The sequence below is a fragment of the Dipodomys merriami genome, unplaced genomic scaffold, assembly GCF_024711535.1.
Source record: "Dipodomys merriami isolate MVZ:Mamm:240054 unplaced genomic scaffold, mDipMer1.0.p SCAF_9, whole genome shotgun sequence".
NCBI classification, from domain to species: domain Eukaryota; kingdom Metazoa; phylum Chordata; class Mammalia; order Rodentia; family Heteromyidae; genus Dipodomys; species Dipodomys merriami.
The window spans coordinates 35,109,451-35,135,730 of record NW_027206512.1 but is presented as its reverse complement, the minus strand read 5'-3'; the positions used below and the strand labels follow the sequence as shown (position 1 = coordinate 35,135,730).

Sequence of the window (26,280 nt, the reverse complement as noted above, 5' to 3'; positions counted from 1 at the left end):
CCCCCTAAAAGATTAAATCAGAAATTACCCAAATTCAAGAAATAAGATTATTATTTAAGAACCACAATGCTTAAAAATCCAAATAAACTAGATTTATTATTCTTATCCTGAAAGAGGAGGAGTTGGCCTGGTCAACCCAAAACCAAATTAATATTAATTGAAAATGCACCTAGTTTCAGCCGGTCTCTGGGAAATTCCCATTTGCTGGCATCATAAGGCAGGCGTTCACAATGTTCATCCAAGGGCAGTTCATCTGGATCCATGACAATAGACAAGTAGCCTGTCTTCAGTTCCCCTCCATTGGCCTGGAAAGCATCAACCCTTCCAGTCACATACACCCTGTTGTTTAGTAGTTGTTTTGTGTACTTATTGCTGTTGTTTAATAAGAGCTTCATTTGTGATATCTCATTTTCTAATAAAGCTCATGGAACTTGAGAGTAGTCCTATTAAACCCCTGCTTCCAGTGTACCCTTAAGCCCCAAATGAGTTCAGATTTTTTAAAATCTTAATTACACAAGACAGTCCAACCCCTTTTCCCCTCTAGTGGCTCCTATCAATTAATGCCCCATGATCCAGCCAAAGAAAATGGGCAAGAATGTTATTGTATTCAAGTAAAAATGTGCCCATTGAGCCAATAACAATGGGAAGAAACATCTCAAAGAACCCCAGTCCCCTTTCATTAATCATGAAAACCAACATGTGAGGGACAGAAGGGACATTATTTTGTTACCCGCTTAATGGTCCGCAGAACAATGACAAGTAGTAGCCAGAAGAACATGGCAATCACTGCAGTGCCTACGAGAATAATGACTTCCAAGTTGGTCTTTTCCTGGGCACCTGGAAAAGGTGAGTTGAATGCATCACATCACAATTGAATGAGTGTCAGCATTTGGAAACACATAGCTTTCAGGATCAGATGACCTCAAACTTACCTACTTCAGATGGAGTCCCAAGCATTCTTAGTGGAAATTTTAAGGTTTACAAAACACTCATTCTGAGACTCTCCAGCAGTACACTCACTATAACTCCAGCAGTAAAATTCTAAAGTAATTCAGGATAGACATACAAATGTCTATCCTTCAAATGTGTTGAGAAAGAGCATTCTTCAATGGAAAGAAAACAGATGATGGTCTACAGAGAAGAAAAGGAAGTCTGTTTGGGGAAAATAAAGTCTAATTTTACCTATCCTGATACTCAATGTCATGACGTGAGGAGAATTTGAAAAAGGACTGTTTAAGAAACCACACGAGGAAGTAAATGTAACGCTTTGACCAGAGATCTACTCACAATCACACACCTACTATATACTCATTACTTTAAAAATAGCACCTCATTTAATTCAGATAACGAAACAGAAGATCAGAGAAGTTAAGCTACTCAATTGAGGACCCTCACCCTAGTCCCTGGGTCAATCAAGAGGTGACCATGCCCTTGCTCTTGTGAGACGAAGCAAGCCTGTGTTAGAAAAAGAGGCATGGCCCCGTAATGAAAGTTTAAAAGCAGGTGTGGAAGAGAAAAGAAAACACTTGGTCAGGGAAAGCTACAGGACAGTTCCAAGTGGGGAAATTAAATGCAGAAGGAGGCTTTCAACCCAGAGTGATTAGCACAGAGATGATAAGGAAGCAATTATCACTGGGGATCTCCCTCTGTCTATTCACACTGTGCAGTGTGAATCGACTGCTGCCCAAGCTGTGAGAATGGCCCACAGACATCTCAAGTCCTCAAGAAGGCAATCAATTAATTAGCTGGAAAAATAAGTTAGCAGTTGCAAGGCAAGCTCTGAGGATGCCTAGAAATAGATTGTTTCATTGGTGATTCTAGGGAAGTAATTCTTTATCTATATGTATAGATTTAAATGTCCATATACAAGAGATTAGGAAGGTCCAAGATCCAACTGGCTAAGCAAGTGCATATAATAATATGCCCATAAGAATCCTTGGGAGCCTAGAAAGCTTATTAAGAATCCCTGTCCCCTTGTCAGGCGCTGGTGGCTCACGCCTGTAATCCTAGCTACTCAGGAGGCTGAGATCTGAGGATCACAGTTCAAAGCCAGCCCAGGCAGAAAAGTCCATGAGACTCTTACCTCCAATTGACCACTAGAAAACTGGAAGTGGAGCTATGGCTCAAGCGGTAGAGCACTTGCCTTGAGCTGAAGAGCGCAGGGACAGCACCCAAGCCCAGAGTTCAAGCCCCACGACCAACAACAACAACAAAAAGAATCCCTATCCCTTCTCTTACTGTTCTCTATCATCTCTGTGCCAATGTGCTCAATTAGGCATTTGTAACCAGTTGCAGACAGCTGACAGAGGGAGGCAGGGTACCAGAGACTCATCTTAAGACATCAATCCCTTCAGAAATGACAAAACCACTGCATCCTTTGAAGTCTGCATTTCCAACAGCAGTTCATGAAATAATAATAAGCCTATGAGTTGTAAACATGTCAATCTGTCTAGATGCAATACTCCACAAATAGGTGTGACTTATTACAGAGAGCAACAGCTAGAGTTTGAGAGACAAGTTAGGATGAGTTCATAGAAATTCATCAGCCCCTTCTATCACCTGCCTGGCTTTCTTCCCCTTGCATACCATCCCATCGTCTACACACTCGTTTCCCTGTTTCCCTGGTGAGTTACAAAATTTCTTCTTAAGGAAAAATAGTCTGCCACAAATTACTGTTCCACAAGGAGAAAATGCTAGATTTTGTATCTCTCTTACACACACACACACACACACACACACACACACACACACACACACACACACACACACACACACACACACACACTTTCTTCCAAATCTAGATAGGAATACACATTTTCCCCTTTTAGAAAGGCCATGACTTATTGTTTACAAGGGAATCTTAACTGCCTCTCATCCAATGAAAATTCTGAAGCCTTGTGACTGATTGAATAGCACTGACTTTTGTGATTAAACTGAAATTCTGAGTAAATACAGAAGCATCTTTTCTATAGCTTAATCTAGCCATCCAAAGAATCAAGGATGGGAGAATATCTGTCTTACCTGGCTAAGAATTGTCCCCACATTGAAAACTGCATAGACAGGAATTGTGTTGCCAACAGAAGTAAAATAACATTCATTGTGTCTTCTAGTTAGAAGATTATATTCTTATTGAAGAAAGTGTACAAAATACTCCTTGAGCATCCCAGTCCAAAAATCCAAAACCCAAATGCTCAAAATCAGGAATTTGTTGAGCACTGATGTGAAGCCCCATGTGCAAAGTTCCACAGGGGACTTCATGTGGTGATTGGTGTAAGATCAAAATGCAGACATCCTAACAATAGTGTATAAAAGTGCCTTCAGGCTGTATAAATGAGGTTTACATGAAACAAATGAATTTTTGTGTTTACACCTACTCTCCTGTCTGATACCCAAAAATATCTACAATGTATATGCAAATATTCCAAAATCTGAAAAAAATAACAATATCTGAAACATTTCTGATTCCAAGTACTTTGGATTAGAGATACTTAGCCTGTACAAAGAATATTAAAAAATCACCCACATGTTCTGTGGGTGGGAGGGAGGCCATGAGATGGGAAGCACATAAATGGAGCAAAGACAGTCTTTTATTCAATGTACATTACATACAAACTGAACTACCTAGCTTGACGGCAGGGATGGATGGGGAAAGATGAGAGAGAGCAATGGAAGAGGTGAACATTGATCAAGATGCAATGTACTCCTCCCTGAATCTGAAACTGAAGCCTCTTTGTACAACTACTTAATAAAACATACATTTTGTTCTGCCACTTCATTTATTATTTTTATTTATAGGAAACAAAGCTTAAAGGTGTTTTTCTTTTTCCCCTAAATATGAATCATACAAGTAAAACCAACTTAACTATAAACATGTAGCAAAGTAAGGGGAAAGTAGCACAACCCAAGAACAAAGGCTGGGGGGAGTAGGAGGGTGCAGTCCATATATAACAAATGCCATGATTCACCTGCTCAGGTGAATACATATGTAATGTATACATATATACGTAATGTATATACATACATAATGTATATACATACATATATTATCATCCACTATATCTAACCCAAGTATGTGAGTACATGAAAGATCCAAACTAAAAGTCATCTGATGTGCTTATGCCATCACACTGACCTTGTATTATGAAAAACGTTTCCACTCTTGCACATCCCAGCACATTACAGGCCTGGCAGGTGTAGAGGCCTCCATCCTCCTTCCTCACTCTGCGGATAGTCAGGTTACGGTTCCCGTCTTTTAATATTATACCTAAAAGAGGAAAGACAGTGATGGTGCTTTTTTTCTAATGATGCAATCTGTGGAGATTTTCAGGAATACTTTGTTTTTTTGGTTGGTCATGGAGCTTGAATTCTGGGTCTAGGCACTGTCCCTGAGCTCTTCAGCTCAAAGCAAGTGCTCTACCACTTGAGCCACAGCACTGCTTCTGGTTTCTGGTGGTTAATTGGAGGTAAGAGTCTCACGAACTTTCCTGCCTGAGCTGGCTTTGAACCGCAATCCTCAGATCTCAACTTCCTGAGTAGCTAGGATTACAGGCATGAGCCACAGGTGCTTTTTGTTTTTAACGCAACAGCTGCCCTTCATTTTGTGCTGTTATCTAACTCCAAAGTGGCATGACACATAGCCTTGACTATTGACTGGTCTCCCATGAAGCTTCTATGAAAACTCAAGAAGACTCCAAATACTCTGCTTCCAAGTCTAGGACATGAGTCAGACATTTCACATGAATACTGCTTTGTGTCTACTTTTTAAACCAATCAAGAAATAAAACAAATGTTTATATCACACATTCCCTAGGAAAACTCTACATCCAGAGAGATGGACAGGTTCTATTCACCTGAATCTTCTACTAGTGTGTCATTATCTTTAAACCAGGTGATCTGTGGAGGGGGGTTCCCAGATGCTGTACAGGCAACTTCGATGGTCTCGCCAATAGTCGTTGTTTGATTCTCTAGGTTTCCTGTGATCATGGGAGCCATGCGCTCTGCAGATAAAAAAAGAAAGCACAGAAACTGTAGCTATAACTAGTGGAATGGTTTTCATATCTGTAAACAGCTGGAAAGTGTACATTTCAACCTATCAGTTTACTAGGCTGACCTTAATGTTGTTGGTCACTAAGTCAAATAAAATGAGTAAGAACAGTTCTGACACATTATTGGATGTCTTAATGTATTAACATTAGTGATCCTGCTGAAAAGACATGAAATAAAGGCTCACGGACCAAACAGCGTTTCAGATTCCTTATAACTTAGTAAATAGATGAAATAATAATGGAATCTGATGAGTCTAAAACTGCAGTCTAATTTCCACCAAAACACAAGCAAGACAGATTTCAGGAAAACCAGAGATAGAGAAATACACTTGGACACTTTTACTTCTATCACCTGAGTCTTTAAAGAATCAAGTCTTATGTTAGCGTCTGCAGATACTTCCTAAAATATGCCAAAGCCCTGAGCAAGGCACTGCTCATACAATCTGAGTGTAAATGCACTGAATCTTATGACACTCTTCATATAAAATAGAAAAACATAGCTACTTAGGACCATGTGGGATGCACTCAGAGGCATGGAGAGTGGGTCCTTCTAGGTCCTAAACCCATCCCTCCATCATTCTGCCCATACAGCAGGCATCTCACTGAGCACTTCTGAATGCTGGTATGTTCTATAATCAGAGCCTACAGCATGAAGCAAAACAGAAACCAATCCCAGTCCACATGGACATAGAGACCTCATAGTACCCAATGCTTGCCTGTGTTCTCATCCCATCCATCACTGTGAACTGGCACCGTCTTCTCTCCCAGTAGGTATCCCACAATGGGTAGACTTACATCAATCAATGTCCAAGAACAAAGCAGAAAACTAACCCCTTCTTGCAAATACTAGTGAGTGAGCTCATCATAGAGGTTTAGTAGAATCATGCTATTTGCTTTTTTAACATACCAATTCATCAATGTTAGCTTCTTTCTTCCTCCAGAGCATTCCCTGCATGAATGTGTACCAGCTTACTGCATAAGCTCCCAGGTAGTACAACTTTTCACAGAGCACCTTATTTACACGATCTATTTACAGCATGCCAATTGCCTGATCCAGAGTTGCCTCCCTTACCTAAGATGATGAGCTGCCTGACCACGCAATGTCTCTTCTTGGTCTTCCGGTCTTGAGCAGAACAGACATAGTCTCCTTGGTCCTGCAAGGTTGCATTCTGGAACTCCATAACCAAATTATCACTTGTGTTGTTAGAGATCATGGTGGCATTCAGTCTCCAAAGAGCATCCAAGTTCTTGCAAATAGGTGTGAGCAGCTCTCCTGTGTGGGTCGGTAGAACCTGAGGGCCTAGCTTGTACCATGTGAGGTTCTCAAACATAGTCCTGTCCGCAGTACACCACAGAGACACACGCTCCTGCTCGGTGGGCTGGGTAGCAGGTTGTAAAGTAATTTCAGGTCCCTCTGAAATGTAAAGCCCAGTGTTAGAGGGTGATTTTACCTCAGATGGTACACTATCATCTTCTTGTTGCCTTCAGGCTGCTACATAATACAAACAAGCAGAGTTCTAATAGTATTATCACTTACTATAAGGAGACAGCGAACTGGATGGTTGAGATTCCAGAATGTCTTGGGGCTTAAAGCATGCATGAAATAATTCTCCCTCTAGTGAAGGTTTATGAACTGATTTCACATAAGCCCAAGAGGTACCTGAGCAATTTTCATTTATGCACAAAATCATCACCATTAATAAACCAACTTCTTCCACTGGACCATGCCACTCATATCAATGGCAAGGACACAAGAGCATTTCAGAGCTCAGACATACTTTGTGAAGGACCCATCCCATCCTCCAGAGAAGAGTACTCACTGGTCACGTGGAAAAAGATCACCCTCTCTCCTTTCCCAGCTCTGTTGATGGCTTCACATTTGTACAAAGCTGAAACATTTGCAGCTTGGATGACAAGAGTACTCACAGTCTGGGGGGAAAAAACTTAGGTTATTAAAAAACCTAGTCTGTATTCTTGTATATGCATTCAGACTAAAACTGAGCAGTCCCCACAATTTCTGTGACCTCTACTGCACTTCAGTCACATTCCCACACTGACCACCCTCAAATTCACAATTTTAATCAGTTTGGTATGTAGCTCACACAATATCCAAGAAGTGTTTTGAGAAATCATCAGATTAATACTGTGATTTAATACAATAACATGATGCACATTTTTCTGATGTTTACAGAATCAGAATTAACTTACAGTGGATGTAGACATAAAATGCATCCATGTGTTATTCTTCTCTGAGAAACTCTTAGTAATCTAATGGGAACTGCTGAGAGTCAATGGTGCTTTCAAACTGACTTACAGTGCTAGATTATCCAATTAGATTATCCAATCTATCTGATTATTAATCTCCAATATGCCTCATATACTATTAGACCATACTTCCACAAAGAGAGGGAAATACAGAGATAAATTTTTCAAATGAAAGAACTTGACACTCACTTTGTTTTTTCCTTCAATTAGGGCATATTGATTTTTCTTGACTTCAATTTTATTTCCTCCCTGGAAATCTTCCACATTTCTCCATTCATTACAAGTATACGAGTTTGTCATTAAAAGAGCTTGGCTACAAGAGAGGGATGCAACATCAGGTTATGACTTAGCTTGTCTTTAATTCAAATTGGGTTCCATGGGTCAGGCTTTGTTTATTATGTTCTTAGAAATAATTTTCAGGATAGCCTACCACTTAACAAGACTTGGCGCCAATTAAAAATAGGCCTCAATAAGGAGGGAAAAAGTCTTAGGTAGATTTCATTCAGGATACAGGAGGGAAGCAGCTATTTTAGGAACAAACTTCCATTCATAAATTGGATCGACAAGACAATTCAAGTTTATTTAGTTCAAAGGAAAGTAAGGAAACTTAGAAGCCACTAGGCTTCTGAAAGTCATTTCTCTGGACCCATGGCCTTTGTGTAGGAAATAGTCAGAAACTAGTAGTGGTCATTTCAAAAACAACAACAGGAAGTGGACTTCTTGGGGGTGGTGAGGGTGGTTGTTGTTTTCCCTAAGGATGTCTGGACTTGTGTTAGAACTTGATAAGCCTCGCCTGAGACTCTGAGGGCTAGGCTAGGTTATCACTCCCTCCCGTCCATCAGCACTTCCTCTAAGAGATGGGCCTTCTCACAGATAAGAAAGATCAGTGTGCTAGTCTCCAGCTGATTTGTAGAAGAAGAAAAACCCACAGGCTGACAATTAGTAAATTAGTGAATAACCTGTTTGGAAGAAGTATATGCCAAGGAGCCACCTAAGAAGAAAGAACTTGCCAGTGACACAATGAGATACCCCAACTAAAGATGTGTGCTACAACCTAGATACAAAGCCAAGCACCACTAGTATCCACTTTTAGGCAGGACCTTCTTGGCTTAGAATGGAGTTGCAATATGGCATGACTATAAGAATGCAGAATGTCAAGAGCAGCAGACTTCATGATCCTCCTCACCTGGACTTGTAGGAGCACTCTTTCTCCAACTGCCAGTACCAGTAGATATGATGTGGGGGAGGGTTGGCATAGACTGTGCACGTCAGTGTTTGCGTGGTGCCATATTGGTAGGAATCCATGGGAGAGATCAGAGCTTTCTCACCAATCTGGGGTGGGACTGGAGACAGGAAAGACAAGTTCTAAATTGCCAATCGGCTTTGAGGAATGAACGAAGAGGCTTTCAGCAACCAAAGCTGACATTTTAAAGCTCCTTGTTTTTACACCCACTTTCTTTCACTAAAAAAAATCTGCACATGGGCTGGGAAGGTGGCTCAGTGGTAGAGTGCTTGCCTCACATGCATGAGGCCCTGGGTTTGATTCCTCAGCACCACATAAGCAGAAAAATCCAGAAGTGGTGTTGTGACTCAAGTGCTAGAACACTAGCCTTGAGCCTTGAGCAGAGGGACAGCGCCCAGGCCAACAGACCAAAAAATAAAATAAAATATCTGGACTTGTAAATAAGAGATGTCAGAACCAATAATAATAACAAGATGATAATAATAAAAACAAATAAGCTGAGTGACGTTATGCAAGCCTCACATCTCATGCCTCCACATAGAGGTCATTCTTTCTCTCCTCCAATCTCCCTCGTGTTGGAATAGAGACATTACAATTATGTACCAAACACTGTTTTAGCTATTATCATGATTCATGCATTTCATCTTCACAACCACATTTACTATGCCCACTTAGCATATGAAAAGAATGAAATAGAAAACTTAAGGAGCCGATCCAAGGTCACTCACTTAGTATGTGGCTTGACCCCAGACAAACCCACACACTGACTTCTGAATGCAAACACAACATACAAAGGAAGGCGTGAGTTCTTGTGGAATACACCTCTTCACTTCCCCTCTGCCTTTCCTTCCCTTTTCCTCTTTCCTTTCCTTCCTCCCTTCCTTCTTTCCCTCTTTCCTCCTCCTCTTCTTTTAGTTCAAAAGTCCCTACACAAAACTATTATTTTACTGCTGTCAACCTCAAGCTTCTCTCAGACAGATAGACAGACAGAGAGAGAGAGAGAGAGAGAAGAGAGAGAGAGAGAGAGAGAGAGAGAGAGAGAGAGAGAGAGAGAGAGAGAGAGCATGTCAAGGCTAATGGCCACAGGAATGTGTTCTACACAGATTTACACCTTCCTTTGTACATTCAGAACCTGACTTCACTTTTGTATTTACCTCATACAACAGAGTAAATGTTGTGGTGAATTAGATGCTTGTTGACTTCATGAAGTGCTAAAAAGGGAGTTATTCAATGTCTATTTTGCTGTTCTCATGGCTTGATCCTTCCCTTCTCTCATCCTACTTACTAACTTTCCAGTCTCTCCCCTCTCCCACATACCTTGGACACTCATCCTTCTAAGCAACCTCTTCAGAGCCTGTTATCTTTAAAATACTCTCTGAAGAAAGAAATGAAGCCAGGTCCAGCAGACACACAGAGGAGTATTAGGACATATAGGGAGTGGCTTAATGTCTTGAGAGACTATCTTGAAGTTTTAATGTGCCGTGCCAGTAGGGAACACAACAAAGGAGCATTTCTCAAACTGCAGCAAGATATTAATGGATTTACTCAAGGGAAAAAGTTCTCCCATCAGATAATTTTGTCAAATCTTGAATATTCTGTCTCTCTCCCTGGAAACTGGCAATAGTCATTAGCATATTAAAGATTTCCAGAAGCCCTGCAATGAAGACATGTTTTATATCACTTTTTCCTCTCCCACATTCCCTTGACCCATGGCACTCTTCTTCCCCCACCTCAAATACTTATTTAGGTCTTTCACTTTGAAAAAAAAATAGTTCATCCTTAAATCAAAAGCTTAGTCTCTTTCCTTCACAGGCTCAGAGGCAGATCTTGGACTCTAAGCACGCCAACCGTGTCCACGTGCAAAGGCCTTCTGAGACAGGATCTGCCTGTGTGCCTCTAGTTGTAGTTGACACACTAACTACAGCATCAAACTAACACTTCTCACAAAATGCAAAGGGAAGAGTCTGAAACATCTGCATACCAGGTGTTTAATCCCATGCCACAAGAACAAAGAGAGAGCAATCTAGGCTTGACAGCTGACTCTGTGGACAATCAATGCCCAGCATTTGGTTATTGGTACCTTCTACTTTCATTTGGCATCTGACTGCCACACTGCCTATTTCTATGGTGTTTTAAGGAAACATGGCCAGGGCACCCCATTCAATATCTCATTTCTACTCTTGTCTCTTAGATTATTTTTCCCCATTTTTATGCACTTATCCAGTCATGATGTGGGAAAGGAAGCCAGCGGGAGGCAAATGAATGAGAGGTTGGTAGCTTAGAAGGACTTAATCATACTAACCCTAATAAAAGCTTGAGAGGAAGGAGACTGAATGGACTCACCATTCACAACCACAGAGACCATGTGGCTCTGCCTTTCTTTGGAAATAGGATTGGTAAGGATGATGGTGTAATTTCCTGTGTCTTTTTCACTTGCTTCCATGATTGTCAGTACATGGCCCACTTTGATCGTGTAATTGGACTCAATGGGTCTTCCATTTTTATACCTAGGGGAGGAAATCCAAGGAATCAATGCAATGCAAAAGTTGTGCTCTCATGTGAAACAATGCTTTGCCTTTGCTTCCCATAATTACCATTTGATTTCAGGGGTTGGGTAACCCAGGTACTTCACAGGGATTCTGACACGGTCTCCCACTATGGCTTCCACCAAAGATTCCATACCACTACCAAAAGCAACGAAAGGTTTCGCTAGAAGAAAATAAAATAAAAGCAATGATGCTTGTAAATGTCACCTTACTGTAAATGTCACCTTACAGTAAATGGCTTTTTGGTTTAGTTTCTTGTTTCTAGCATAGTCTTCTCCTAGGGGTCACATCGTCACTTTTCTCTTGCCTTTGCATTGTCATTCCTCTTTCCTAAGTGTCCTCGCACAGGCTAAGGAACCTTTTCTATGCAGCTTTCTCCAAGTCACCAATGATCACAGAGACTCTTCAGCACCTACAAAGCTCTCCACAAGTTGTTGTGCCCAGCACTCAGTTGTCAGAACCCTTGATTTGTCTCTATGCTATTCTAGCTTTAGGCTTAAAATACCAGTTCCCTCACCTCCTCAGTGTCTCTTGCCCTGACTTCTTTGGGTTTCAGGTTTGTGTCTTAAATATTCCAATTGGGATGTGTAATGGGCATCTTTAAATGGACATATTCAATACTGTTTCCCAAATCCTCGTCTTTCCTCTGTCTTCTCTCAACAGTTGATGCTAATCACCTTCTACTCTTGATCATCTTCTACTCTTTTTCTTCTTATACCCCTCAGAATGTCGTGCTGATTGCACCTTCAAAGTAGATCCAGAATCAGATCACTTCTTAATACCTCCACTTTGACTCTCCTGGAAGCAATTAGCCTCTTGACTGGTCTCCCTCCTGCCCTGACTTCTTTAAAGTATTCCTGAGAAGAGTAACTCTAAAACATCATAAGCCAGAGCCTGCCTGTCTCTGATGCATTCTCATCAATGAAACCCAAAATCCCTACTAAAGCTGATAAAAAGAGATCTGTAGATCTATACAAATTACTGCAACTGAGACATTTCTATGAATACAACGGAGAAAGTGAATCATTAGGTGATTTATATGAATGAACCCCTCAGAAAGTGGTTGAATCTGAATTGCTCCAATTTGCAAAGTTTGTACTTACTCAAGCATGTTTTTCAGCATTACAGTACAATGAAATGTTCAAACCACCCGAGAGAGAAACACTGTACTTGGTATAGTAATGATTAAAATCTCAGCAACAACTTGAGATAATATTTAGTGTTGAGGAAAGTATCTAATTTTAGTTTAAAATTGGGATTTTTTTAACCTAAGCCCCTGACCCTAAAGCTATGTTCTTGACTTTTAGGTCATGTGTCTTTTCTCAAAAGCATCTTCTAAATGAGTAAGATGGCCTAAATTTGTCATCTCACTTGTCCAGGCACATAATGATTTCCAAGGAGGCAGATGTAGCTTACCATAGACTCGGACAAATGTGCTGTTCTTCTTGGTCATTAGCCCACTGGATGCTGTACAGTTGTACCACCCTTGGTCACTCCGGGATACGCTATCTATCGTCAAGGTGCTCAAAAATTTCTTCATCACAGTGCCAGGTGGTGGTTTTAGGTCCCGATTTACAATTCTCCTATGCTGATGCTGATGCTTAAAAGAAAAAGGCACTAAATTGAACTTCCCAAGCCAACACTACTTTATCCAATAACTTCCAGATAAATAAAATCCTGTCTCTTGATGAACACTAATTAATATTAGTAGCAGGGACTTTTAACATTCTATAAGCAACAAGTCTATTTATATTCAGGATACATAAATGAAAGCAAGTGAATTAAGATTTTTTTTAAATTTTTGATGAGAATAAGATAGATATGGACTGTGAAAACACAGCACTATGACCACCTTTTCAGGAGATGTGTACCTTGAGCCTCCTTTTAAAAAGAAAATTCCTTATAGGGAAAATATTGTAGATCAAGGGCTGTTGAAAACAGAGAAGTAACACAATATGGAAAGATGTAATCATCTAGAGAAAACAATTATTCACAATGTGGTGGCAGAGCTACTAGCACTGCATCTTTTTCTAGATTGTGGTTTATAGTCTACAAACTTCCTAAAGACTCTGTGTGTGTGTGTGTGTGTGTGTGTGTGTGTGTGTGTGTGTGTGTGTGTGTGTGTGTGTGTGTGTGTGTGTGTGTGTGTGTGTGTGTGTGTGTGTGTGTATGACTTTATATTTTATCTGGGCAAGAGGATTCTTAAGCAAATTTTATTGGGATTTACTTTCAAAGAATTTAGAGGTCTGGCCTTGAATTGCTAGTGTTACCTTTGAAGAAGGATACTCCCAGTTGAAGTCGAGCCCTACATTTAGCTCTGTTCTGGCTGTACAATTCAAGACAAGCTTCTCTCCAACAGACAGTTCAATTCCATGAGGAGGACTCAGAACCACATCATAAATCCTGTACCCTGGAGAAAGCAAATAGAAAAAGAAATAAATGGAAACAGAAAAGAAACCTATGAATTCGCACAATTGTTTTTTAAGCAATACAAAATGTGTTATCATTTGCTCCTCAGGGCCTCAACAATACTTGGTACCTTTCAGGAGGGAAAAAAGTCTACCAAGAGTTTGGCATTTTTATCACTACCTTCAGGGTTCTCAAAGATGTTGTAGCCCAGTGGGTAGAAAAGTCTGGGCCAATGGGGTCAGTTTTACTAAACTGCTTAACTTTCCAGAAAATAGTTCCAATTCAAAGAGCTGAAACCAGGCAATGCTATATTAATTTTTTCATAAAATGGACACATAGGATAGTATTCTTTTCCATCCTTGGTCTCAGCAAGGAAAGAGAAAAAAATCCATTGTGCGTCCATTTACTTGGTAAAAAAAAAAAATAGATGCAATTAATTGTCCTGCCCCATTTCCTGAGTTAATATATTTTTAATATCCTTCTTTCACCCTACACCTTAATCTCCAGATCTTCATGTAGAATGCCACTCTGTCCTGTCTGGTATTAACAATATAGGAAGGAAATATCTTCTTACCTACAACCACAACGATGTACATAATAGACTGATAACTTTCATCATTAATTTTTGCTTCACAGAAGACCATGCCAGCATAGCTGATCATGTAACTGGGAATAGTAAAGCCAGTCTCACTGTCCCAGGAAATTCGATTTCCATCAGGAATGAATCTCTTTTCTGGGTACCTCTGGATAACAAAAAGAAACATCATGATAGTGATCATTATAGGAGATAGATTATTTTGAACAGTGCAAGCTGGTTTTATTCTCTGTCATTTTAACACTTCCTAAAGGATCTTTACAGTCTATAGTGCATATGATATTGGAAATAGGCTACCCATTTTCACAGTCACTCAAAATCATGCAGATTTGAGAGATGATCGAAAAATGAAACTCACCGCACAAAGTGACACATTGAGGTTTGAAACGGACCCACGACATGGAATCACCACAGTTTTGTTTTTGTTTTCAGTGATGTACACTACTCCATGTTGATCACTGACAGAAGCAATGAATGGTGATCTGTAATCTAGAAGAAAAAAGACTTTCACCGGTGAGTTGCTGACGTAAGAGAAAGCCATCTTTCAAGCTCATAAATGCTAAGGAAGTAAGTAATTGAAACTGATGTCTTTCACAGGCAAAAGCATCCACAAATGAGTCTATAGGCATATATCTGTTCCAATGGTGCACACGTGTGTGCATGTGTGTTTGTGTGTGTGTTAGAGAGAGAGAGAGAACAAGTCAGACAGGCAGAGAATATTAAAGACAATTCCCAGAATGAGATTGTCTTCCTTCACAAAGAGCATCAGCAGCAAGATGAATCTATTTTAAGAAGTTTCACATTTTAACAGAATACTATGTCTTTGTCAAAATGAAGAAACATACTTATTTTAAAATTAAAATGAAGTTTATACACTAAACCAATGAGTTTTGCAATTTTAAAAAATTCATCTTCTCCTTGGACAACTAATGAAAATGCTATGAAAACAAATTATGATCTTTAAATTAAAACTAATAATTTCTGAATTCAATTACTCATGAGAATTTATTATATGACATTTTAAGAGTGTGAAGACTGCAGAGAAGTGGCTTTATAAAACAATATTCATGACCATGAAGAACTGAGAATTATATTCACCATTTTGCAAGCACATTTAAAGATTATGCCATTATTAATATCTCCAACAACGAATATTTGAAAAGCCACAACACCAAAGACTGAGACGAAAACTAAAGAGATTTTTACTGTCACTCAATCATTATTCATATAATGTTAGCATGCTGCTGGAAACACACTTAAATCCCCAAAGATAGAAATGGTGTGGTGTGGCGTCATGCTAGAAATCTCAGAGATAAAACAAGATAACATTTCATCTCGCTATTCCCCACCTATCTGATGGAGTATTTTCAAAGGTGAAGAAAGAGTTAATTAAACCAAAGGGAAGAAAAGCAGCTAATTCCCTGCAACAGCAAAAGTTTGATTTCCTTCCCAGCTGGAAAGCACGGAAAAGCAGCCAATCTAGCCCACCACATGCCATAGCCATTATCTTATGAGACCAGAGCCCACTTCCTGGCTCCATCCATTGCTGGAGAGAATAGGGTCAAAAGACTAAGGAAGTTAGGTGGGGATGGGGGCAGCGGGGTAGAGAGGGACATTAAAAGACCTGTCTGCAGGGAATACTACATTTAGTGTTTTCTTTCCCATTGTTAAACTTCATGTCCAAAACCTTGGATAGCTCAGCTTAGAATACTGAGCTGCAACAGGAAGCAGAATTTAATGGTGCATCCAAGGCAGCGACAAGAGAAATAAGCAGTGCCAGATACTGTCACTTCTTCATGCTGCCTACCTTTCATCCACATGTTATGGAATATTATATAACTTGCTTACAGAGAGAACCTTTGGAAGCTAAATTAACCCTTTGACATAAGACTAAAGCTATTTGGTAAATCAATTCTATTTCCATAGCCCTAAAAAGGAAGTAAACAAAAGGAACCCAAACAGCCACCCATCCTCTCAAAATAAAATGTTTACTGTAAGTGGCAAAATGAATTTTCACATGTCTCCAGGTTTCCTGACTGGAGGAGAAGGAAGTAACGAGATATTATGGGAGAGGTTCATCTTGTAGTATTTCCAGGCAGGCTAAAAGCAGGAAATCCTTGCAATCTTCTAAGAAAGCCTCCTTTCCCAAGACTGCCAGATCAAAAGGGGCCAGAAATTCTCTACGATCTGAGCCCTTGTCTCTTTCAAATCCTACGGGGGGTGGGGGGGAGGGAGGAGGGCATGGAATTCTGTCTTGGACTGTGCATACCCTGAGCAAAACTCATCCCCAACCATTGTGCAATTCAAGAAAGACACAGGTTATTGGGATGGTCTACCCCCACTTTTCCACGCACTGGAATGACACCACTGACATGTAAGTAGAGGTATGCCAGCACATCTCCACAACTGATAACATTCCTGTCCCTTAAAACTTGCTTCTGGGAACAACAACAACAAAAAGTAAGTCTTACATCTGGAATGCAAAGTTTCATATAAACAGATAAATAAAATATCTCTAAAAATCCACCCTTTGCTGATAAGAAAAGTCAGATAGCCAAGTAAAATATGAGGCAGACCATACACGCTTCAAAATTGTACAGGTATAATTATAGGTAATCTCATTCATTAAAACTGGGGCTTTCACTCAGGGTCTGATCTTTGAAGCAAGTGCTCTACCACTTGAGACACACCTCCAGCCTTTAAAACATAGTGTCCGACACTATGCTTAAAAAATAGTGTATGACATTCAAAATATTAAAGAAAGCATAATTCATATTATAAATACTGACTATGTGTAACATTATGTGAACTTTAAGTTGGTCTTTCTGGTGTGAGTTTTAGACTGCAAGCCACACTGGGTCACAAAGACAAGAAATGCCATCTCTCAGGGTCCTTCGGAAATACAGTGTTTGCAAATGAATGAGAAAAAATATTTTTATTAAGTGTAAGTAGGAAAAGAAAAGATTCTTACAAAATACATAAAACAACAACAACAAACAAAACCCTCCAGAGTCCTTGGCTGGTTTCTTATGCATTCTTTCACAACCCTCTCACCCTGCTGCAGATAACATATCTCACCACAGAAACCTCTCTATAATTTACTGTCCCCCCCCACATCTTCCTTGATTTCAAAGATTTCAAGGTTGTTGTTGGTGGTGTCGCCCCCGGCCCCTGCCACCCCACCTCAAAGACCAGAAGGCTTTTTTGTGAGTCTCCACAGCCAATGAAGGATCGCCGATTTACCACAGAGAAAAGATTAGAGCCCAACTAACTGAGCCATAGGCATCCTCCAGGGACAGACGTCCTCCAGAACCATCCATGAGTCATTTCTGAGGAAGCCTGGGGGAGGGGAGGAAGTACTTTGTATATTCCGTTTGGCCAACAGCCCTTGTCTTCGAGCAGGCCTTTTGTTGGGCAGTATTCTTCTTTGTGCCTTTTGTGTTTTAGGACTGGTTAAGTGGCCATGGGAAATGCATTCTCTTCTACCACTTACCTTGAACATAGACATACACAACAGAGGCCACGTCGGTGTCTCGGTAGAAGCACTTGTAGGCTCCCGTATCATTTCCGACCACTTTGGGAATGGTGAGTGTCTTACAGAAGATGCTGTCGCTACACTCGGTCACCTCCACCCTTTCCTCAGAACCACTCTGAGTGTTGGGCCAAAGCCAGTCCAAGTCCCTCTGTCCTCTGAAAAATTAATTCCAAGAAAGTATTCATGTGAAGGACCACACCATAGGGCTGGCTTCTAAGACAATGGAAGGTTTAGTCCTCTAAGTCATGTAAGTGACTCAACAGACAATTTAATCCTGGCAAGTTGTGACAACAGATGACCAAATACCGTGGAGTCAGCCTCAGAAGTTACTGCTGGAGAGAAAGCCCTGCACTTTCTAAAACTCTCACATTCATTTCAACAAGTACTTATCAAACATCCACTATGAAATGAGCATTGTTTAGAACTAAAGCCACAGCAGTGACCAAATAAGAAGCAATGCCCGAAGCCGAGCATCAGTGGCTTGTGTCTAGTAATCCTAACTACTCAGTAGGCTATGATCTGAGGACTGTGGTTCAAAGCCAGCCCAGGCAGCAACGTCCATGAGACTCTTATCTCCAATTAACCACCAAAAAGCCAGAGGTAGAGCTGTGGCTCAAGTAGTAGAGTGCCAATATTGAGTTGAAGAAAGAACTAAAGGAGAGCACACAAATCCTGAGTTCAAGCTCCAGTACCAGCACAAAGAAACAAAAAAAAAGCAATGCCTTAAGGTCTAGGAGTGTAGCTCAATGGTAGAGCATTTGCCTCAGATTGCTCAAGCCCTGGCTTCTGTCTTCAGCACTGAAATCTCAGTCCAACCAGAGAAGGTAATGCAACTTAAAATGAAGGTTCAAAAGGATGAAAGATGCACAGAGAAGGGGGGAATGTGCTAGAAGGAGGGGATTTGATGGCACTGGTCATCAAGTATATTGAGCAGACTAATGTTCCTGGCAGAAGGGACAGAAAATGCAAAGGCCCCGGGCAGGGGCACACCTGGGGTATAAGGCGAACAGCAAGGAAGTCAGATTAAGTAGAGCAGAGTGAGAGTAAACAGGAGAGTAAGAGATCAGGCTAGTAGAATTAGTAGAAAGCTCAGGACTCTGTGAGTGACTTCTGAAGCTGAGTCCATGGCATTCTGTCATCTGCTGTTACAACTTATCAATAATTGTCTGTTGGTCTTTGTAAAGATCCCATTAAAAGAGATTACTTTTAATGAGCATGGATCTACAAGACCTCAAAGAAGAGAGACAATACCAAGAAAACTGTAATGTTATTGACCCTCCATTCAAAGCGCTCGACGTTTTCATGAAGTTATAGCTGATCATTGAAGTCACTTTCAACATGCTCCCTGCCTTGTTCCAAACCTAAGAAATGTTTCTACCAAGTTTCAAAAGGGACTATAGAATCTTTGTGGGTTTTTAGCAACCTTAGATTCTGAGAATAGGTAAAAGGGAAATCAACTGGGAACTAGCAAGCTAAAAACAAAAATAAAACAAAAACAAAAAAAAAACCAGCACTTCTGGGTTTCTTCCCAAGAGCTGGGGGATGGTGATCTACCCCTAATAAGTGAACCCCCATAAACAGGGACCTTCATAGCACAACCTAAAGTAGATTTTCACTATTCTGCTTACCACTTGGTATTGATTCTTCCAGAATAAGGCAATGGCAGTAAGCAGGCAAGATCCTCTGTGGATCCCAACCCTCTTTTGGAGAGACAACATGGTCTTGATTCATCACCTTCTCTGTTCCTCAGAAACCTCTAGATCTTTCATGAATGACCACTACATTCAACCCCAAACTCTACTGGCCATCCTTATCCACACCTGAATTTTCATTCTCCCCCTCCTCCTCCTCCTCCTCCTGTTCCTTCTTCTTTTCTTTTCTTTTTTTCTTTCTTTTTTTTTTTTTTTTGCTAGTAGTGAGGCTTGAACTCAGGGTCTCATAACTTCACTAATAGCTGGCTCTCTACCACTTGGGGCATGCCTCCACTTCTGACTTTTTGCTGGTAAGTTAGAGATAAAAGTCTCTTGAATATGACTGCCTGAGCTGACTCTGAACTGTGACCCACGGATCTCAGCTAGGATTGTAAGTATAAGCCACTAGTCACTAGCAGCTAACGACCTATTCTTGTAAAATCACAAATCAATAGATGACCTCTTGGTGGCAAGTGAGAAAATAGTCATCTCAGAACATCAAAGTGGAGCCTGGGCGCAAGCCTGTGTAGGCAGGCCATTCACTCAGTAGAATTCCTGGATAAATTGAATTGCTACAACACTCAGAATTTACCATGAAATAAGGTTCTTACGAAGGGCTAAAAGGATGCCCAAAAGCCATTCTAAGTCAAATAAATTGACTTAAATCTTCAACTTTATTAGTATGGCCTCAACTGCATTTATTTCTTGTCCACTGTATGCTAGTGTTATGTGGGTGTGATGTACATGGACATGTAGAAAAATAGTAGAAAAACTAGCAGCAAACTATAACATTATCACATGGGTTCTTAGAAACCTCAATACTTGTGGACAATTACTATCACACCGTTATAATTCTGCCCTATTGGAAATTATTTTCCTTCAATAAACCATGAATTGTTTAACACAGGAAATGTGAATCTAAAATAAATTCTTACCTGCAAGTAATTTGAAGAGTTGTGTTAGCCATAATAGTAAGGATGTCTTTTTGTATGCTGAGGGAAGGTGGATGAACAGAATCATTAGGCAAACCTAGAAACAAATTAAATAATTTAGAGTTAGACCCAATAGGAAACACCTTCCATAAACAATGCATACTCTAATCTTTAAAAAAAAAAAAAAAGGCCTCTTCAGCAATTCATTGTATAAAACTGAGATTTTACTTTTCCCCATTCCCAGTAAAAGTTCACAAGCTGTGTCATAACAGGAAGAATGGGCAGATGGTCAGAAACCAACACAACAGTTCTGCAATTCATGGTGCTAGGGTGGAGTTCCTGTTTTCCTGCATTGCCAACTTCAAGGTCTTACAAAAGGATATGGGACATTGAAACCAAATGAACCTTCATCTGATGATCTCAGTCCCTTGGGAAAGGATGCACTGACATTTCTTATAAAACATAGGATGTACACATCTGACCAAATGCTGATTAGTGAATACTGCTTAGAGAGAGTTCTATACAGCTCATCTATGTATCCTGAGAGGGGTTAAAGTGACTATGACCTTGTCTCGTTGTCCTTTGTCAATTTGTTGGTGTACTTCCTCTGGTAACTGAGCAGCAAAGGTTGAAAAAATGGCTCAGAAGATAATACAATAAAATGGGAGGATGAGCAATAGAATTTGCACATACACACATATTAATACACTTTTCCTCAGAGAGTAGGACTAAAAATAATGTAATGCTAATTAACTACAGCTGAGGAATCTCAACACATTAATTACAGCTCTGAGGTCACACAAGAAACCTGTCTTTACCTAGAGGTTTAAGAAGCAATACCAAAAAGTACCATGGAATACATTCTCTACCATGGATCACATTATAGCAAAATAACTGAGTTCTCTGTCAACTAAAGATGAAGAACTATCAGGTGTTGAAAAAGCATGAAAGAGAAACTGTCCACTATGATAGACCATTAAGAGAGATCAAGATCTTCAAGATACCAGATTAAAAAGTAATTGACCTACTAGAGTTAGTAATGCACACCTATAATCCCAGCACTCAAGAAACTGAAGCAGGACTATGAGTTCGAGACCAGCCTAGGCTACAGTAGTGAACCTTGTCTCAAAAGGAGAAGAAAGAAATTGATGCTGAACAAGCAACCAAGCTTTCTAACCAACATAAACTAACAACACATAATTCCCTTGACCTAAACTGGTATTGACTTTGTTGGGCAACTAAGTGAACATGAGCAAATACAAGCACACGTGAGGTAGTATGGATAAAAAGCACAAGCAAGCAAATAACCAGAGCAAACAAAGTGCATTGAATCTGTGGCTCCTGAAGAAGCGTTAGCAAATGGACAACTGACTACACATATTCCCACAGGTACAAATAGATGTGCAAAATAGACTGCTGGTATAACTAGATTTCTTAACCAATTATATAGTCTCAAGAACCATGGAAACTAAGAAACTAATTGACATTGGTAGTCACATGTTTCAGCAGTGGTTTTTTCAACTTTCTGCTATCTTACGATGCACCTAGACCCACAAACCTACAGCATTTGGGCCCTAGGAGCAGTCTTGAACAGCTACAGGCCTATGTAGACTTGTTCAATTAATTAGCATTAAAGAGAATTATCTGACACAAGTAAACAACAAAGCAAACTGTTCAAAGGCAAGTCTTCCAATAATAAAGGAAAGGAAATGTAAAGAATTCATTTAAATGGATTGCCCTTGGAAGTTGACTGAGAGACATTAGGTTCAGGAATATAGTGGAGGAACTAACTTCACATGACTCTTCTAACAATCCAAATAAGATAGAAACTATTAATTGGGTATATTTGCGTGAGGAAAAGAAACAATAGTAAAATGAGTAGCTTCAATACGGTATGTCTACCCTGCCACCAAAGAACTTCCTTTTTCTTGTACAGCTAGGGATCAAACCCAGGGCTTCCACACACTAGACAAATATTCCCTCACTGTGCTGCAACTCCAGTCTCTGAAAGATTCTTGGAGTTCTCTCATAAAATATGGTCGCAATCATTTCTCACGCTAGACACCTTCACTATATAAATTTTTTAAGATATGTTCTCCATTCATAGGAAGCCAAGACACCACACGATTCCAGAGACACATTCTACCACACTAATCCATTCAACACGCTTATCAATAATGACTTCAGATATACATCTAAAGAACAACATTGATTTCGTTTCCCTCCATTAAGCTTCATTCATTTGCAGTGACAAGTTTGAGACCTACTCCTCAGAAAGTTCTAAATGAAATGCCCCTAAGAGGTACATATGCTACTACTCAATAAAAGCCCTTTTATGTTCAAATCTTATAACCAACATTAATTAATTTGTGCACTGTTACCCTTCCAGCTCAAAGAGGAGAAGGAAAAACAACAGTGGCTCTGTCTCTAAAATTTGATGGCACCAATTATAGCCCAATCCAATTAAGCAAGTTGCACACTCCAAGAGGGCAAGCTCAACTTCTATTCAGGGCAACCAGATTACCGTTGTGCTGCCGCACCATGAAACACCCCAGCTTGTTTAAAAGCAACGCGCTGCTTTGTGGGAGATAGAACAAGCATGTGTTCCAGATTTTCACTCTCTCCCCCAGAAACCAGGAAAGCCCAGCCTTGGCAGGGACAAATGAGTACCCATAATGAGCCAAATCATTATCAAGAAAATACAATAACAGTAGCCAGATAATCACTACCATATATGTCAGCATCTCTTAGGACATATGATTCCTTGAGAATGAATATGATTGAAGTATATGAAAACAGAACAATAGAACTTGTTGAAATTGCTTTAGAAGTGCAGTGGGAGGAGAGGAGAAGTTGAGCCAGATCCATTCTATGTATGTGTAGAGATGTCATAATGAACCCCCTTCGCTTGTATAAGTTAATTAAATGCTAATTTAAAAATCTTTATAAAATCTTTTTAAAGACATGTGAGTCTTTTCTTTTAATGCAAGCAAAGTATTAACAGAATTGTTTTACTGGTTCCTCCTCATCCTCCAAAGGTTAGAAATCTAGAAATCAGTCTACAAACTGTAGGTTGGGGGAGGGGAGAAGAGTGAGGGAGAAGAGGAGGATAGAAGAGAGGAAAGCCATACAGAGACAGAGACAGAGAGAGAGAGAGAGAGAGAGAGAGAGAGAGAGAGAGAGAGAGAGAGAGAGAGAGAGAGAGAGAGAGAGAGAGAGAGAAGAAAAACAAGGGGAAACAAGAGCTATGCATCCAAAGCTTGTCTGTAATCTTGAAAGGGACATGTTAAGTGAACGGGAAAGTGGCGCTAGATGTTGGCAGCAAGCTCGCAGAAGTTCACGCGGCTTGAATTTCTGACGAAAGCCTCTATCTACCCCGTTGTTTTGATAAAGTATCAGAGAAATGGAGACAAGTCCCAAAGTTCCCCCTTCTCTGAGAGGAGAGCTGGACAGGGGAAGCATCCCTCCATCTGCCTACCCTTCAAATAGTAAGTGGCGCGAGAATTCCATCTAACAAGAAATGCCAGGCAGGTTCCCCCAGCTATTCCTGCAAGAGCTGCCATCGGGCCACCGGCCTGAGGTTCCCTTCGCGGCTTCCCTTCCCGGGACAGGGCTGGGGTGATGTGCGCAGCCACACAACGAGTCACCGCCTGTTCTCGCCTGCGGGAGCATCTCGGCCCAGCCAGCCCAGGGCACCTTCCTACTCCCGCCTCCCCAGAGCCCCAGGGTGCCGGGGCCCGCAGGACACGCTCCAGCCGAGCCTTCAGTGGAACGCCTGAAGCGTGGAAAAGGATCTTGACTAAGAGCCATCTGGGACACCCCCACCCCCACCCCCGATCTCGCTGCCTCAGTTTGCCTAGTTGTTAAATGCAAGTCCCTTCCCACTCTCGGACTGCAGGACTCCAAGTTAGATCCGCTCCCCGCCCGCACCCGGCTCCTCCAGCCTGGTTCCTAGGAAGTGGGCTCTCTTACCCACGGAGGCGACCTGGGTCTCCACGCAGAGCCACAGAGCGACCGCCAGCAGCGCCTGGCTATCCATCCTGCACCTCGCGCTGGGCATGGCCCCCGGACTCTGGGGCGCTGGCTTGACCCGCACAGAAGGAGCGGAGATGGATGGCACCCCACTCCCCAGCCCCCAAGCCCCCCCGCAGCCCAGAACTGGGGAAGGCGCAGGGAGAAGGCGCCCCGGCCCGCAGGGCTGTCTGCAGACACAGGTAGAAGAGGTTATCCTGGCCGCAGGACCGGATCGAGGCTTGCAGTAGGGCGCGAGTTCAGTGTCCTCACGGACGGAGGAAACGCAGAGGCTCCGCCAGCGCCCGCTCTCCCTCCCCGAGTCCTGGGACTCCGTGCGCGCGGGTGAGGGCTCCCCACCAAGTCTAGAGCAGGGGGCGGGTCCCTGCGGACCGGGGCGGGGCTGCTCTGCGCCCACCCCGCCCTCATTGGTTGGGCTGCCTGGCTGCTCGGCTTTCCACGCCCACTACACATCCCCACCTGCCCCGTCCCATCCTGGAGCTCCTGACAACTGTGTTTCTGCTTGGAAAGAAACTGTAGCCCTGAACTGTGTGCAAGCCACTCAAGGTTCAGTGGGTTGCTTGGCCCCGGAGGTCTTGGGGAATGTCACCAGGAGTACAATGAGGGACACTGTGCCCTTACCCAGCGCATCAAAGAGCTCAACCCTGTCGGCTGCCCTGCGGGTCCCAGGGATCTCCCAGCAAGGATCCCAGGAGCAAACAGGGAGGCGCGAATGTTGGGGCCCAGATGTGGGGGTCCCAAGCTGCCAGTGACTTGAGCCTCCCTCCCCCTACCCCAACCTGGGGGATTTGGTTTTCAGGTGCTTTGCGGTAGCCTGCAGGAAAACCTCCCTCTGAATGCCTTTAATGAGGAAATCCACTTGTGGTGTTGCCAAGGTTCTCGTTCTTTCCTCGTCCGCTTGGCAGCTTTTGAGTGTTTTTGCAGCTATCTCCTGAATCCTTGAATAGGCATTTTAGTTTTCGGACTTCTCCCAGACTCTGGCCCCAAAATGCGACAGCCGTCTCTAGAGAGCGCCAGCGTAGTCCGAATAACGATCATAGGAAGAGAGCGAGGCCGTCGGCCCTCCAGGACTTCACTGGATAGGCAATGAAGCGAAAGCTCCCAAACCCGGGGCCCCCAGGACGCTAGATGACCAAACCTCTCAACGTGCTCTGCGTATGTAGACTTCATCTAGCGCTGTTGAGAAAGAAGCAGATCACTTTTCACCCAAGGTTGGTCCTTCTAGTTTACTCTCCACTCTTCCTTACATCTGGAGAGTGACAGCCAATGTCCCCTAATTTTATGAGTTTTTTACTTCTCAGGTGTATCCAGATGCTGTGTGTGTGTGTGTGTGTGTGTGTGTGTGTGTGTGTGTGTGTGTCCTAGGACCTGAACTAAATCAAAGCCTGGGCGCTGTCCCAAAGGTATGTCTTTTTGGTTTTGTTTTGTTTTTTGCTGAAGGCTAGTGCTCTACCACTTGAGACATAGTTCTATTCTGTTGTGGTTGTTTTTTGGGGGGTGGGGGAAGCAGAGATTGTGGTTAATTGGAGATAAGCATCTCACAGATTCTCCTGCTCTGGCTTCCAACAGTGATTCTCCGAACTCAGCCTTCTGAGCAGCTAGGATTATAGGCTCAGGGCCACAAGTACCTGCTCCAGATACATTTGTTCTTTATTTTTCAACTTAAAAAATTATTAAGTAATTGTACAAAGGCGTTGACATTCAAAAAAGCAGTTTACCAATACAATGTATTTCAGCCATCATCATCCTCACCCATTCACTTTTTCAAATGACAACCTAAAAGACCATCCTTCTTTTTTGTCTAATCCAAACTAGATTCATTGTACATAGTTTAACATATTGCTTTTCTTCCTCCATTTAAAATATTGAATGTGATTTCTCTTTCTCTTATATATGTAGAAGTTGGCTATTACAATATTTTTAACACTCCTTGAAACATAACAAGTGTACACAGTTAAATATTTGGAGTGGGCAGGTCTTCCTTTGC

The 26,280-nt window shown here is 41.6% G+C and overlaps 1 protein-coding gene across 2 annotated transcripts in view; it reads right to left on the bottom strand.

The window, feature by feature from the left end:
* The window catches only part of Kdr (kinase insert domain receptor), a 44,775-nt gene extending 20,394 nt beyond the window's left edge, over nt 1–24,381 (bottom strand). The window contains exons 1-17 of one of the 2 annotated variants that reach the window (XM_070012877.1): nt 24,234–24,381; nt 20,265–20,358; nt 17,597–17,793; nt 14,462–14,592; nt 14,083–14,251; nt 13,370–13,509; nt 12,516–12,699; nt 11,148–11,262; nt 10,897–11,060; nt 8,497–8,653; nt 7,500–7,623; nt 6,866–6,974; nt 6,118–6,459; nt 4,851–4,997; nt 4,133–4,264; nt 731–837; nt 170–305 (exon numbers count right to left, since the gene is read on the bottom strand). In XM_070012877.1, the coding sequence (XP_069868978.1) occupies nt 170–305; nt 731–837; nt 4,133–4,264; nt 4,851–4,997; nt 6,118–6,459; nt 6,866–6,974; nt 7,500–7,623; nt 8,497–8,653; nt 10,897–11,060; nt 11,148–11,262; nt 12,516–12,699; nt 13,370–13,509; nt 14,083–14,251; nt 14,462–14,592; nt 17,597–17,793; nt 20,265–20,358; nt 24,234–24,321 (2,536 nt within the window). In that variant the 5' untranslated portion in view covers nt 24,322–24,381. The remainder of the gene's footprint in view (nt 1–169; nt 306–730; nt 838–4,132; nt 4,265–4,850; nt 4,998–6,117; nt 6,460–6,865; nt 6,975–7,499; nt 7,624–8,496; nt 8,654–10,896; nt 11,061–11,147; nt 11,263–12,515; nt 12,700–13,369; nt 13,510–14,082; nt 14,252–14,461; nt 14,593–17,596; nt 17,794–20,264; nt 20,359–24,233) is intronic. The other variant, XM_070012878.1, reaches the window with a different exon arrangement.
* Nucleotides 24,382–26,280: the final 1,899 nt, after the last annotated feature.